Consider the following 15876-nt stretch of genomic DNA (forward strand, 5'->3'; position numbering starts at 1 on the left):
CAAAGCACTGGGTTTGAAGGTAGGCCTTGAAATACATCCACAGGTACACCTCCAATTGACTCAAATGATGTCAATTAGCCTATCAGAAGCTCCTAAAGCCATGACATCATTTTCTGGAATTTTCCAAGCTGTTTAAAGGCACAGTCAACTTAGTTTATGTAAACTTCTGACCCACTGGAACTGTGATACAGTGAATTATAAGTGAAATAATCTGCCTGTAAACAATTGTTGGAAAAATGACTTGTGTCATGCACAAAGTAGATGTCCTAACCGACTTGTCAAAACTATAGTTTGTTAACAACAAATTTGTGAAGTGGTTGAAAAACTAGTTTTAATGACTCCAATCTAAGTGTATGTAAACTTCTGACTTCAACTGTATATAAGGTGCCACAGTTGACAGTGCATGCCAGAGAGAAAAAAAACAAGCCTTGAGGTCGAAGGAACTGTCCATAGAGCTCCAAGACAGAATTGTGTTGAGGCACAGATCTGGGGAAGGGTTCCAAATTTTTTTGCAGTGTTGAAGATCCCCAAGAACACAGTGCCCTCCATCATTCTTAAATGGAAGAAATTTGGAACCACCAAGACTCTTCCTAGAGCTGGCCGCCCAGCCAAACTGAGCAATCAGGGGAGAAGGGCCTTGGTCAGGGAGGTGACCAAGAACCCGATGGTCACTCTGACAGAGCTCCAGAGTTTCTCTGTGGAGATGGGAGAACCTTCTAGAAGGACAACCATCTCTACAGCGCTCCACCAATCAGGCCTTTATGGTAGAGTGGCCAGATGGAAGCCACTCCTCATTAAAAGGCACATGACAGCCCGCTTGGAGTTTGCCAAAAGGTACCTAAAGGACTCTAAGACCATGAGAAACAAGATTTTCTGGTCTGATGAAACCAAGATTTAACTTTTTTGCCTGAATGCCATGCGGAAACATGGCAGCATCATGCTGTGGGGATGTTTTTCAGCGGCAGGGATTGGGAGACTAGTCAGGAGCGAGGGAAAGATGAACTGAGCTAAGTACAGAGAGATCCTTGATGAAAACCTGCTACAGAGTGCTCAGGACATCAGACTGGGGTGAAGGTTCACCTTCCAACAGGACAACTACCCTAAGCACACAGCCAAGACAATGCAGGAGTGGCTTCGGGACAAGTCTCTGAATGTCCTTGAGTGGCCAAACCAGAGCCCGGACTTGAACCCAATCGAACATCTCTAGAGAGACCTGAAAATAGCTGTGCAGCGACGCTCCCCATCCAACCTGACAGAACTTGAGAGGATCTGCTGAGAAGAATGGGAGAAACTTCCCAAATACATGTGTGCCAAGCTTGTAGCGTCATACTCAAGAAGACTCGAGGCTGTAGTCCCTGCCAAAAGGTGCTTCAACAAAGTACTGAGTAAATGGTCTGAGTACTTTCTGAATGCATTGTATGACAATACTATTAGATTGTATTGATTTGGCACGTTAGCCGCTACAATGAACGCTATATTATGCCTATGCATTGCGTGCAGAACTTAAGAATGAAGTGACAATGAGTAACGATGAATTTCGCCAGATAAATATAAGCTAATCGTGATTATAGGGCAGTGGCCCTATATTGACCACTAATGTTTATTTTTTGTTTTTTTTTTTAATGGTATCTCCAGGCTTTCATGTTTAACATCTCCAGGTCTCCACACATACAAGCCGCTGATGTACGCCTTTGGAACATCGATATCTACTAAATATACACTGAGTGTACAAAACATTATGAACACCTGCTCTTTCCATGACATATACTGACCAGGTGAATCCAGGTGAAAGCTATGATCCTTTATTGATGTCACTTGTTAAATCCACTTCAATCATTATAGATGAAGGGGAGGAGACGGGTTAAAGAAGGATTAAGCCTTGAGACATGGATTGTGTATGTGTGCCATTTCAGAGGTTGAATGGGCAAGACAAAATATTGAAGTGCCTTTGAACAGGGTATGGTAGTATGTGCCAGGCGCAACAATTTGTATCAAGAACTGCAACGCTGCAGGCTTTCTCACACATCAGTTTCCTGTGTGTATCAAGAATGGTTCAAAGGATATCCAGCCAATTTGACAACTGTGGGAAGCATTGGAGTCAACATGGGCCAGCATCCCTGTGGAACGCTTGACACCATGTAGAGTCCATGCCCCGAAGTATTGAGGCTGTTCTGAGGCCCAAGGGGGGGGGGGGCTGCAACTCAATATTAGGAAGTTCTTCTTAATGTTTTGTAAACTCAGTGTACACCACCACAAGAAATCCATGATTTATTTTAGACAGGTCTAAAGAAACATTATGATATGAAGAAAATGTATTTCAGAAGAACAGAATATGAGTTGGCCTACTGTATGTGATCTGGCCATGCGCCTTGCCATAGGCTGTACTGGCCCCCCGTGGGAATCGAACCCACAACCCTGGCGTTACAAACACCATGCTCTTTTTAGTGACAACGACTGCATATAGAAATGGCTGGGCTTATAAGAAGACATTTCACTTCACGATTTAACTATTGTTTGAGGAGCAGGCAGCCTCTCACTGTGCGACAGGTGATATTCTGCCGAAACTCTGTATGCCATGGGCTCTCCAACCCTGTTCCTGCAGCTACCCAGTGCTTCATTTGGGAAACCAAGTGAAATCTGTTCTGGAACATGAATTCCAGAACAAAACATATTTAATTCAACTGTTGACAGCCCCTATCCCTGTGTGCTCGAGAAAGGAATGAATGAGAGATAGGAGATGGTGGTGGTGAGATATTATGTAGCTTAAGCTAATGTTTAATGTTTAATGCTCCAGCAGCTAATCTGCTAGCTGTACGGGGCTATACAGCACGTTTAATGCTCCAGCAGCTAATCTGCTAGCTGTACGGGGCTATACAGCACGTTTAATGCTCCAGCAGCAAATCTGCTAGCTGTACGGGGCTATACAGCACGTTTAATGCTCCAGCAGCTAATCTGCTAGCTGTACGGGGCTATACAGCACCTTTAATGCTCCAGCAGCTAATCTGCTAGCTGTACGGGGCTATACAGCACGTTTAATGCTCCAGCAGCTAATCTGCTAGCTGTACGAGGCTATACAGCACCTTTAATGCTCCAGCAGCTAATCTGCTAGCTGTACGGGACTATACAGCACGTTTAATGCTCCAGCAGCTAATCTGCTAGCTGTACGGGGCTATACAGCACGTTTAATGCTCCAGCAGCTAATCTGCTAGCTGTACGGGGCTATACAGCACGTTTAATGCTCCAGCAGCTAATCTGCTAGCTGTACTGGGCTATACAGCACGTCAGTAAAACAACAGCTTGATGTGTGGACTTTCTTTTATACAGTGTATGTTTTCATTGCTTGCTAGTGTAGTAAATAAATACATTTAAAATCGGTCTTCCTTTAAAAAAAAGGTTGGATGTGTCTGACTATTCGTTAATTATTCAACGGCAGTCCACATGGTTGTTCTGGCTCTGAGGCCTACAATGCGCTAATGTTGTGTCAAATGGACAATGTGTCAAACCTCTACAACCTGGCATGGTATGATTTGCACAAAATAAATGATAAATGCTGACCTCCTATACCTGCAAAGTGGAACAGCAGCCGAGGCTACACAGTGTTGACCCACAATGTACTTTTATGAATGCCACTGTGGTAGCCAACCGTTTGTAAAACAAGCAATTTACTGTTCATTCCTGTCATTTACTTACATCCATTTTTGTTAATGCATGCATTAACTACAGTCATTTACCATTGTCATTCTCAGAGTGAAAATGTTTGCAGAGTTCACAACCTGCTAGACTTTTGAGAAACAAGTTTTGGTTTATTTCATACAAATCATTTACACGACCCATGTGAGCAATGAGAATGTGTCTGGTTTCTCTGTCCTGTTAATGTTGACTGAGCATAGAAGTACCTGGCCTGCTTCTCGCAAATGTCAAATGTAGGAAAGTGCCCATTTGGGGATGTCTGATTGTCTTAACTCCCCACCACTAATAAGGTGTGCTTCTCAGTCATTTTTTCTTCACCCCACACCCGTAAGTCAACGATATAGATTTGTTTTTTTTTTACATCCATTCAAAATGCCAATTTCATCTTCATACTATACCATAGTTGTCCCCTCCATACTTTCCTTGTCAATTAATAATATTTTGGACTATTTTCATTGATTGACAGGTACTTTTATGGGCGTGTGCATGAATGAGTTGGCTGATTCTCTCAATAGGCCTACATGTCCATTCAGAAAATGTCTGAAAGTAGCCTGTCTGGACTCCATCTCTTTAATAAGAATCAAACACTCCTGTCGTGATTTAATCTTGTAAAAGGTCTATTTTTAGTAGCTTAGGCTAAATTATTTATCTCATTATGGCGTCCTGTCTTTGAAGAACATATGCAAATGCCATCGAATGACCGCAGTAGCAGGGTTTGTGATGTTATGAGAATATTTGGGAAAAGTAGGAGAAAACCAAACGGACTTCGTTTGAATGATTTTGTGCATCGAAATAAGATCTGTATTGATGGGTTCTGGGTTTTGACTCCTAAACTTTAAATATAATTAATTATCAGGTATCCTATAGAAATATTGAGTGCCATAGTGTGGTTATCTGTCTCCCGACCCCTCCTGTCACAGCCTCCAGTATTTATGCTGCAATAGTATGCTCCCTCTAATTCTCTCTCCCCTCCCAGAGGACCTGATCCCTGGGACCATGCCTCAGGATTACCTGACCTAATGACTCCTTGCTGTCCCCAGTCCAGCTGGTCGTGCTGCTGCTCCAGTTTCAACTTTTCTGCCTGCGGCTATGGAAACCTGACCTGTTCTACCTTGGCCCAGACCTGCTGTCTCTAACTCTGAATGCTCGTCTATGAAAAGCCAACTGACATTTATTCCTTTTGTTTTACCAGGTAAGTTGACTGAGAACACATTCTCATTTACAGCAACGACCTGGGGAATAGTTACAGGGGAGAGGAGGGGGGATGAATGAAACAATTATACGCTGGGGATGATTCAGTGACCGTGATGGTATGAGGGACAGCTTGGGAATTTAGCCTGGACACCGGGGTTAAGACCTCTACTCTTACAATAAGTGCCATGGGATCTTTAATGACCTCAGAGAGTCAGGACACCCGTTTAACGTCCCATCTGAAAGACGGCACCCTACACAGGGCAATGTCTCCAATCACTGCCCTGGGGCATTGGGATATTATAAAAACATTTAGACCAGAGGAAAGAGTGCCTCCTACTGGCCCTCCAACACCACTTCCAGCAGCATGTGGTCACCCATACAGGGACTGACCAGGACCAACCCTGCTTAGCTTCAGAAGCAAGCCAGCAGTGGGATGCTGGGTGGTATGCTGCTGACTCCTGAGGTGCTGACCTGTTGCACCCTCTACAACCACTGTGATATTTATTATCTGACCATGCTGATCATCTATAATGTTTGAACATCTAGGCCATGTACTGTTATAATTTCCACCCGGCACAGCCAGAAGAGGACTGGCCACCCCTCAGAGCCTGGTTCCTCTCTAGGTTTCTTCCTAGGTTGCCGCCTTTCTAGGGAGTTTTTCCTAGCCACCGTGCTTCTACACCTGCATTGTGTGCTTTTTGGTGTTTTTGGCTGGGTTTCTGTACAGCACTTTGTGACATCAGCTGCTGTAAAAAGGGCTTTATAAATACATTTGATTGATTGATTGATTGATCTGTAGGAGGAATGTATATGTTGGAGGCAATTAAGCTTGGAATGTATTGAGTAAAGTAAGGGCAATAACATGTGGCAGGCACCGATAAGGGTGGAGATATGTGGTTTAGTGAGGAGGAGGCCGAGGTCAGGTCAGGTCACATTAAGGGAGATGCTACCACAAATGCTACACGAAACCACGAAACTCCCTGAAGAAAAGGATATGCTGTAGCCTGGGATCAGAGGTATTAAAGACGGCTGGATAGCCGACTGCACCGGGTCGTTGGTCACGGCAGTAGCCAGAGGGGCCCGGGTGGAGGCGGCTGCAGCAACAGAATAGGGAGCAGAAGGGCCCGGGTGGAGGCGGCTGCAGCAGCAGAGGGGCCCGGGTGGAGGCGGCTGCAGCAGCAGAGGGGCCCGGGTGGAGGCGGCTGCAGCAGCAGAGGGGCCCGGGTGGAGGCGGCTGCAGCAGCAGAAGGGCCCGGGTGGAAGCGGCTGCAGCAGCAGCATAGGGAGCAGAGGGGCCCGGGTGGAGGCGGCTGCAGCAGCAGAGGGGCCCGGGTGGAGGCGGCTGCAGCAGCAGAGGGGCCCGGGTGGAAGCGGCTGCAGCAGCAGCATAGGGAGCAGAGGGGCCCGGGTGGAGGCGGCTGCAGCAGCAGAGGGGCCCGGGTGGAGGCGGCTGCAGCAGCAGAGGGGCCCGGGTGGAGGCGGCTGCAGCAGCAGCATAGGGAGCAGAGGAAGAAGGACCACAGCCTCGCGTCTTAGAACTTTGGTTTTTGTTTGGCATACATTTTAAAGTGAACAAATCTGAGTCAAAGCATAATTCTGTCAGCGTGGAATTTCCTGTATGACAATTACCGTAAGAGTTGTCAGCACTAACAGATCTGGGATCAGGCTACTGTTCCTCTGTAGTGCCACTTCATCTCTGTCACATTAAAGACCCTCTGCTACAGATCTGATCTAGGACCAGGCTAGAGGAACAGACATTACCCTGTGCTCCTGGATGAGGATGTCCCTGGCGATGTTAAAGATGAGGGTGTGGAGGTGTCTGGAGTAGAAGGCCAGAGTGTAGTCATAGTCAAACCCATAGATCTCGATGTCACCCAGACTCATCTCGTTGTTGGCAAAGATGGTGTCGGGGTTCACACTGTTCTTAGATATCACAGGGATCAGGGCTAAATGAGAAGGAAAAAGAGGGTGGAGAAGAAGAAGAATACATACATGTTTACATTTCTTCCTCAAGCTTTCTTGATGTGTTGTGTCAATGTTGATAAAAACCCTATTGCCCCTCTGCAAATGAATACACACCTCTCTCATGCTCTTGCTGATTAGTGACATGAATTATGACCTTTAAATTAACTTGTCAACACTATCATATAGGTTTCTAGCTAAAGGGGATATGAAAACATCAATGCACCCTGAAAGTCTGCATATTTATTTATTTGTTATATATTTTTGTATTTTAGGTCTGCATATAAAGGCGTATGTGTATTGGGTAGAACACCTGCCAGTAGGGGGACCCATGGCCCCTTGCTTTGATATGTTACACACGATTGGTCCATTTCCAGAGACAACAAGATGAAGAGTAGGTTATCACTGTGCAAAACAACATGACAGTGTCACAGTCTATGTCAATTCAGTCAGTGTCAACAACAGCGTCACAGTGTGACACAGAGTCCTGGTCACTCACCATCAGGTGACATGTCCAGTGTCTTCCAACTGGTACAATAATAAGTACATGTTAAAATAACTACAATAATCCTTCTACAATAACAGTGCCCACCCTCACACCACTGCTACTCTCTGTTGTCATCTATGCATAATAACTCTACCTACATGTACATACTTCCTCAAATAACCGGTGGCCCCGCACATGGACTCTGTATCGGTACACCCCTGTATATATTCTCGCTATTGTTATTTCACTGCTGCTCTTGAATTACTTGTTCCTTTTAACTCTTATTCTTATTATTATTATTATTATTATTATTATTATTAATATATTATTATTATTATTATTATGTGTATTTTTTTTAAACTGTATTGTTGGTTAGGGGCTTCGTAAGTAATCATTTCACTGTAAGGTCTACTACACCTGTTGTATTCGGCGCATGCGACTAATACAATTTGATTTGAAGTACTTACTACAATAACTGGTACAATAACAAGTACTTGTTATTAACATGCCACCGCTGGTACAGTGAGTAACAAGTTACACCTAGCTTATTTCAAAGGAATACAAATAATTAGGGATTCGACATTATTGTTTAACATCTTCAACCATATTGATTCAACAGATGAATTGTCCTACCTTCGGTCTGTTTTTTGGTTTCGTTGTAAATAGACCACAACCAGTTGGTCATGTCTTGGCCACTTGCAGTAGTGGTACACATAGTAGCTTCCTTCGCATAGTTTTTGGTACAGGCTTGTTCCGCCAACACTTGGCCGACGAACCTACTGCGGGACACCGTACTGAAATTCCGCTCCCATAACCGACCCTTCTTCCACGGCGTTCGGTTTCCGAAGTACCGTGGTAGGTCGTGCTGCGCTTGGAAGGCATTGTAGCAATTGAAAAACTTCTGCAGAGAATCCTTATTCTTTAACAGACTCGAAAATGACAGTGACAAGGGCGTCATGGTTATGGATATCGTCCCCTTCGGGTTGTCGGTAGCCTCTGTCTACGTCGTGGGATTTGGGTAAATGCATGCGGCTACAGCGATGTTATGTATATAAATACAGAAACTGAATCCTCTAGTGTTCTGCCAGCAGCACAAACGATAACGTCACTTGTGTATGGTAATGTCAACGTTCAAAATAAAAGCCCGAATTTCAAAAAAATTCCATTGTGGATAACTAATTTAAAATATATAGAATTTTAATCAATGGCCATCTCTATTGTGACAGCAAGAAAATGCAATGATTAATTTCTGAAAACAAATAAATAATATGTTTTTAAAATATATTTTTTTAATTGAACCTTTATTTAACTTGGCAAGTCGGGTAAGAACAAATTCTTACAATTACGGCCAAACCCGGACAATGCTGGGCCAGTTGTGCGCCGCCCTATGGGACTCCCAATCACGGCCAGATGTGATGCAGTCTGGATTCAAACCAGGCACTGCAGTGATACCTCTAGCACTGTGATGCAGTGTCTTAGACCACTGCGCCACTCGGGAGCCCAAAATAACAATAATGAAAAAATACAATTGTCTCTTGAGAATATTGGGCTGTAGAGAGAGAACTTTTCTACCTGTCTAAGCTGAATTGGGGTGAAAAATGCAGGTATCTACTATCCAAATATGTGGAGTTTTGGAGGAAAATGCTTAGTAAGGTCTCTACTAACCAAATAGGTGGAGTTTTGGAGAGTGTGTCATACATACCCATACACAGCAGCACTTCGATCTCTGCCGCCCATATAGTGCCCAATGCAATATACTGTAAGAGACTGTACATGGGCATGCCCGCAGGAAGTAGGGGTTCTGAGGGTGCTTTTATTTGGATAAAAACATATATTAATAAAAATGAAAAACTTTTTTTTTTTTCCCTAGTCCTTTATTGCGGACCATTATAGACGTCTGTAGCGTAGGCAATTTTATTTTCAGCATTTCAGCTTTAGCAAAAAAAGGGTAGTTGTATAATTAAGAAAAGTATCTTGCAGGGTTCAATAGTTGGAATTGTAAGAGTTGTTGCCCTGTCCCTTTCTGCTATCATCATTATAATGGAATCCAGAAAGAACAAAACCCTGTCCTCAAACATTTACATCAAAAGGTGCAAAGTTAGGGGCAAAACATCAACATCAAACTACTTCCAGCGACTATGTACATGGGATACCTATTGGCTTGTAAAGAGAAAACGTTTCTGTCTAAGCTAAAGTGGGGTGGGAAATATTCAGTAGGGACTCTACTAGCCGGGGATCCCCCCCCGCTAGCATTATTTTCCAGAGAACGCATAGAGTTGTTTGTCCCTTTTATACCAACACTATAATTTAACACATTTGCATCTAAAAAATGTGTAAAGATTTTTGCGGGTATAATTCTGTTAAACATCCACTGAAATAGGTAAGAAAGTTTACTAGGGTGTTGGTAAAGAGTGCAGTCAGAGTGGCTCTTAGCATTCATAAATGCAGAGCGTTGTCAGATTGTCTGTTCTAAATTCCGAGTTTTTCCATTCTTGAGTTCACACTGGACGCTCTGGTCGAGGAGTAGGGCTGATCCGAGCGTGCAATTTTTTTTCTTCAGTTTTTCAAAGTGTGTTTCAATAGACAGCTTATCTTCAATCCAAATGACCAAGTACTTATAATGGAGAACTTGATCAATTTGGGCTCCCTTCAATGTGAAAATATGCAGGTCCTCAGGATCAAAATTATGAGACCTAGAGGACAACATAAACTTGATTTTATTACATTTACATTACATTTAAGTCATTTAGCAGACGCTCTTATCCAGAGCGACTTACAAATTGGTGCATTCACCTTATGATATCCAGTGGAACAACCACTTTACAATAGTGCATCTAAATCTTTTATTACTTATTAGCATTTAGCACTAGTTTAAGATCAGTAAGCGATATTAAAAATAAAATACATTCAATTATTCAGAGGGGGTTGCAATGCTGTGGAAAACTGTTGTAGTGCACTAGAGTGCAAAAGAAAATATAGATTCCCAAAGTTTAAAATGTCTTTGCAGAGGGACTCTTATTTAAATAAATACAAATCTGCGCCCCCGGCTGCATAACATCCTGCTGCTAGGAGAACGGTAATACAGAATCCGTACCTCCTAGCTCGTCAGTGGCTACATGACTTCCACTCTGCCTGTCAACCAATGACTTTTTATATAAATGTCAACAGTCAAAATGACAGAGCCTATCAGTAAGAGGTTCATTATCTGTTCATGTTGAAGCCAAAGATAGTACAGTACTTTTCTAAACTCCTCGTTGAAAGACTGCTACTCGTAACACTTTAGCTATTAGTTAATAGCTATCAGTTAACTGTAGTAGTACTACACGCACACACACACCCCCACAGCACATGTGCGCCGTTGCTGCTGCCATTTTAAATCTTCGCCAAGCTTCTTATTATTTGATGTCCTTGCTGAAGACAAAGAAGCACAACTCTAGATTTCTTAAATACTCTTATTAATATGATTTTATTTATTTAGCCTGTGTGAGAGCAAAATTACAAGATTGTTATAATACTGTTTATGCATCGAATAGCTTTAAATGAGTACTTTCTCATCAAATGTCTGTGTGAACCGAGAGGAGCCTAAAAAAACCTACAGCTGGCATTCCATAGATAAGATGTGGTTGGAGTAACTGAGATAGAGATAGGCTGGAAGAGTTTAGAACATTCCCTTATTGTTTTAATCATCCTGGTATCTTGGAAACTAAGCCGGGGTCAGGTTAAAACGGTACCGGGTTTAGATGAGCACAGGACGAACCCAGGATGACTTGTGCCCCCCGATCAGCATGGAACAAGGCCTGACGAAGCATTTTTAGGTGTCCTATATTTCTGTTATTTCATTATCAGTTAGGCTGCTCGGTCCAACAGTCAAGAGTGTTTGATTGACTAGTCTCATTATTTCAATAATTAATCGATATTAAATAAAGATGATTGTTTGAAGATGGTTGTCCAAGTCTCTCTCAGTATGAATTTCCACGACACCTGCTCTAGAGCTTAAACGATTTAAGCTATGAACACAAAACCAACTTTCAAATGTAGACTGCCCAAAATTAGACTGTTTGAGAAAATATTTTTGATAGCATTTATACTTTTTTTGTAGCACGAAAATATTTAAATGAACTCCCAATGCATTTTCAATGGAAATAAAAGTGCCATAGACTTACATGATAAAAGTTTGGACCGTGACTGTTTATGCATGAAATGCCATTAAAACGTGCAGACCTGTCTGAAATCGTGCACTTGTCAAAGGCTTTTTGATACCATTTAATTATAACCATTTAAAATGTTCATAAACGCTCCATAGGTTTGAATGGGAAGTATTTTCATTCGCCACTGCTCTTACACCATTTAAGCTATCAACACCAAACCAATCTTGACATGTTCAGACTGACCCTACTCAGATTGCTTGTCAAAAAGAATGTATACTATATCTACACTTTTTTAACTATAACCATTAAACATTTGCAAAAATTAACATGGGTTTGAATGAGAACTATAGGAATACAAAGGTAGCTATTCAAAATTGCCAATTAAGCTACAAGACAAACTTTAAAACATTCAGGCTATCCTAACTTCAAATTCTTTACAATATTTATTAACTATAACTATAGACATGTGCATAAAATAACTCTTGAAGTAACTCTTGAACTCTTGAACCGTTCAAGTTAGAGACAGCAAACGAACTTTCTCCTGTTCAGGCTATCCTATCTCGTCACATCCAATCATTCAATCATTCCATCAATCAATCTTTCCATCAACCTACTTTTTCAACTATAACCAGTCACCACCATTACTACTGCAGAGACTACCTGTCACGCTGGCTCCCACTCCCCCTCCCTGGCGCTAGAGGGCGCCAGGCTGCCCATCATTACGCACACCTGTCACCTTTGTTACGTGCATCAGTGTTTCATTGGACTCACCTGTACTCCTTCACATTTTGATTGCCTTCCCTATATCTGTCTGTTCCTCTGTTTCATCCCCGTGTCAGCATGAATGTCCAGACGCTGTCCTGTCCTGTTTCATGTCTGTTTATTAATTAAATGTTCACTCCCTGTACTTGCTTCTCATCTCCAAGCGTCTGTCCTTACAGAATGCTGACACCACAATTTGAAGCATAAGGGAGTTTTGTTTTTTTGTTTTTGTAGGTGACGTCGGGCCCGGGTGCCGCTGTCGATGGAACCGGGGTTGCCTCAGCTGGCTCGTCGGGCTTCCACGCCTTAGCTGGCTCGAGAGGTTTCCTTGCCTCGGTTGGCTCGGCAGGCTCCCATCCCACGTCTGTCTGCGGCTAGTGTAACCGATGTGAAATGGCTAGTTAGTTAGCGGTGGTGCGCGCTAATAGTGTTTCAATCGGTGACGTCACTCGCTCTGAGACTTGAAGTAGGGTTGCCCCTTGCGTTGCAAGGGCCGCGGCTTTTGTGGCGCGATGGGTAACGATGCTTCGTGGGGTGTCAGTTGTTGATGTGTGCAAGGGTCCCTGGTTCGAAGCCCGGGTTGGGGCGAAGAGAGGGACGGAACCTACACTGTTACACTAGGGAACCCTGACCTGTTCACCGCACCTGCTGTCTCGACTTCAGAATGCTCGGCTATGAAAAGCCAACTGACATTTACTCCTGAGGTGCTGACCTGTTGCACCCTCTACAACCACTGTGATTATTATTTGACCCTGCTGGTCATCTAGAAACATTTGAACATCTTGAAGAACAATCTGGCCTTAAATGGCCATTTACTCTTATAATCTCCACCCAGGACAGCCAGAAGAGGACTGGCAACCCCTCAGAGCCTGGTTCCTCTCTAGGTTTCTTCCTAGGTTCCTGTCTTTCTAGGGAGTTTTTCCTAGCCACCGTGCTTCTACATCTGCATTGCTTGCTGTTTGGGGTTTTAGGTTGGGTTTCTGTATAGCACTTTGTGACATCTGCTGATGTAAAAAGGGCTTTATAAATATATTTGATTGATTGATTTAAGCTATGCGTGGAAGCCAGGAAATGCTAAATGCGTTTATGTTAATTAACGGTCAATTACCTTGAGACCAGTAGTTATTTGCTTGACAATCAACGGCTGACAACATTTCATGACCGCCACAGCTCTAGTTTGGCCCCATGATCCTTAGTGATGTGGACACGGAAGAACTTGAAGCTCTCGACATGCTTCAATACAACCCTGTTGATGTGAATGGGGGCGTACTCAGCCCTCTGTTTCCTGTAGTCCACAATCATCTTCTTTGTCTTACTGACATTGAGGGAGAGGTTGTTGTCATGGCACCCGACTGCCAGGTCTCTGACCTCCTCCCTATAGCTGTTTCATCGTTGTTGGTGATCAGGCCTACCACCGTCGTGTCGTCATAAAACTTAATGATGGTGTTGGAGTCGTGCTTGGCCACGCAGTTTGGGTCAACAGGAAGTATAGGAGTGGACTAAGTACGCACCCCTGAGGGGCCCCCGTGTTGAGGGCCAGCTTGGCAGATGTGTTGTTGCTTACCCTCAGCACCTGGAGGCTGCCCATCAGAAAGTCCAGGATCCAGTTGCAGAGGGAGATGTTCAGTCCTAGGGATCTTAGCTTAATGATGAGCTTCGATGGCACAATGAACAGCATTCTCAAGTAGGTGTTCCTTTTGTCCAAGTGGGAAAGGGCGGTGTGGAGTGCAATAGAGATTGCGTCATCTGTGGATCTGTTGGGGTGGTATGCAAATTGGAGTGGGTCCAGGGTGCCTGGGATGATGATGTTGATGTGAGCCATGACCAGGCCTTCAAAGCATTTCATTGCTACAGGTGTGAGGTTAATGATCGCTGTCCAGAAGCTATTTTCGGACATAGGAAACGATGGCGAAAATATTATGTAAAAAAAAAAGTTAAGATCAGCAGAAAAAAACACACAAAATAGCATAATTGGCCAGGAGCCCACTATACATGCAACACAATTTTAAGCACACTACATATTAACCACACTACATTTTCTTTAGGGAATGTACTTCTCTAGTTATTATAATTTTTATTTGGAAAGTTATTCCTCCTACACCGTTTTAAAATAATTTCAACGTTAAAACGTGGAGATCGGTATGGAATAGTGCGCTTGTATACTTTTATATAGAGTGCCTTTGGAAAGTATTCAGACCCCATGACTTTTTCCACATTTTGTTACTTTACAGTCTTATTCTAAAATGGATTTTAAAAATCCTCAGCAATCTACACACAATACCCCATCATGACAAAAGTGAAAACAGGTTTTTAGACATTTTTGCAAATGTATTACAAATAAAAAACAGAAATACCTTATTTTCATAAGTATTCAGACCCTTTGCTATGAGACTCGAAATTGAGCTTTGGTGCATCCTGTTTTCATTGGTCATCCTTGAGATGTTTCTACAACTTGATAGGAGTCCACCTGTGGTAAATTCAATTGATTGGACATGATTTGGAAAGGCACACACCTGTCTACATAAGGTTCCACAGTTGACAGTGCATGTCAGAGCAAAAACCAAGCCACGAGGTCGAAGGAATTATCCGTAGAGCTCTGAAAAAGGATTGTGTCGTGGCACAGATCTGTGTAAGGGTACCAAAACATTTCTGCAGCATTGAAGGTCCCCAACAAGAGCTGTGTATCTTAACACCAGAGCCAGGTACTGTATCTAAATACACGACTCTGGGAGGGACTACACTTTTCAAAGTAAAGTGGCCCTGTTGCCTTTATTGACAGACCGTAAAAGGCTGCCAGTTGCCACAGATCCGCATATTATCTTGCTTCTACATAATATGATCGTTTTAATTACATATCCAGAGCTCATATTCTTCTTCAGAGTAGCCTACAGATGTTCCATGATCACTACAATGACTCCTGACTTCCACCTTGTGGTTGGCTGTTGAACATACACCAACAGTCTCTGTGTACTGAAGAAATCATTACAATCATATTACATATTTCAGGTCAGCCTACATCCTGCTGACTGTTGTAAACATGATTGTACATGTCTGTTCCTGATCTTGCATATTCATAGACCTCTGCTTATTATGTGAATATACCTGTCCCTGTTATCGTATCCCTCACCAAATCTAAGGAAGTCTCTAGATTTTGCTCGCCTGAAGTAGAGTATATTATGATAAACTGTAGACCACACTATTTGCCAAGAGAGTTTTCATCTATACTTTTCGTGGCTGTTTATTTACCACCACAAACGGACGCTGGCACTAAGACCGCACTCAGCCAGCTGTATAAGGAAATAAGCAAACAGGAAACCACTCACCCAGAGGCGGCACTCCTACTGGCTGGAGACTTTAATGCAGGGAAACTTAAATCAGTTTAATCTCATTTCTATCAACATGTTGAATGCACAACCAGAGGGAAAACAATTCTAGATCACCTGTACTCCACACACAGAGACGCGTACAAAGCTCTCCCTCGCCCTCCATTTGGTAAATCTGACCACAATTCTATCCTCCTGATTCCTGCTTACAAGCAAAAATTAAAGCAGGAAGCACCAGTGACTCGGTCTATTAAAAAAGTGGTCAGACGAAGCAGATGCTAAACTACAGGACTGTTTGCCTATCACAGAA

General features: G+C 43.1%; 1 protein-coding gene across 2 annotated transcripts in view; it reads right to left on the minus strand.

The window, feature by feature from the left end:
• Positions 1–8408, minus strand: part of LOC106561707 (5'-nucleotidase domain-containing protein 3) — a 36901-nt gene extending 28493 nt beyond the window's left edge. Inside the window, exons 1-2 of one of the 2 annotated variants that reach the window (XM_045688498.1) lie at positions 8153–8402; positions 6646–6830 (exon numbers count right to left, since the gene is read on the minus strand). In XM_045688498.1, coding sequence (XP_045544454.1) covers positions 6646–6830; positions 8153–8291 — 324 coding nt within the window. In that variant the 5' untranslated portion in view covers positions 8292–8402. Of the gene's footprint in view, positions 1–6645; positions 6831–7966 lie in introns of both variants that reach the window. The other variant, XM_045688497.1, reaches the window with a different exon arrangement.
• Between the last annotated feature and the right edge of the window lie 7468 nt (positions 8409–15876).

Source organism: Salmo salar, chromosome ssa10 (genome assembly GCF_905237065.1).
Source record: "Salmo salar chromosome ssa10, Ssal_v3.1, whole genome shotgun sequence".
Taxonomy (NCBI): Eukaryota; Metazoa; Chordata; class Actinopteri; order Salmoniformes; family Salmonidae; genus Salmo; species Salmo salar.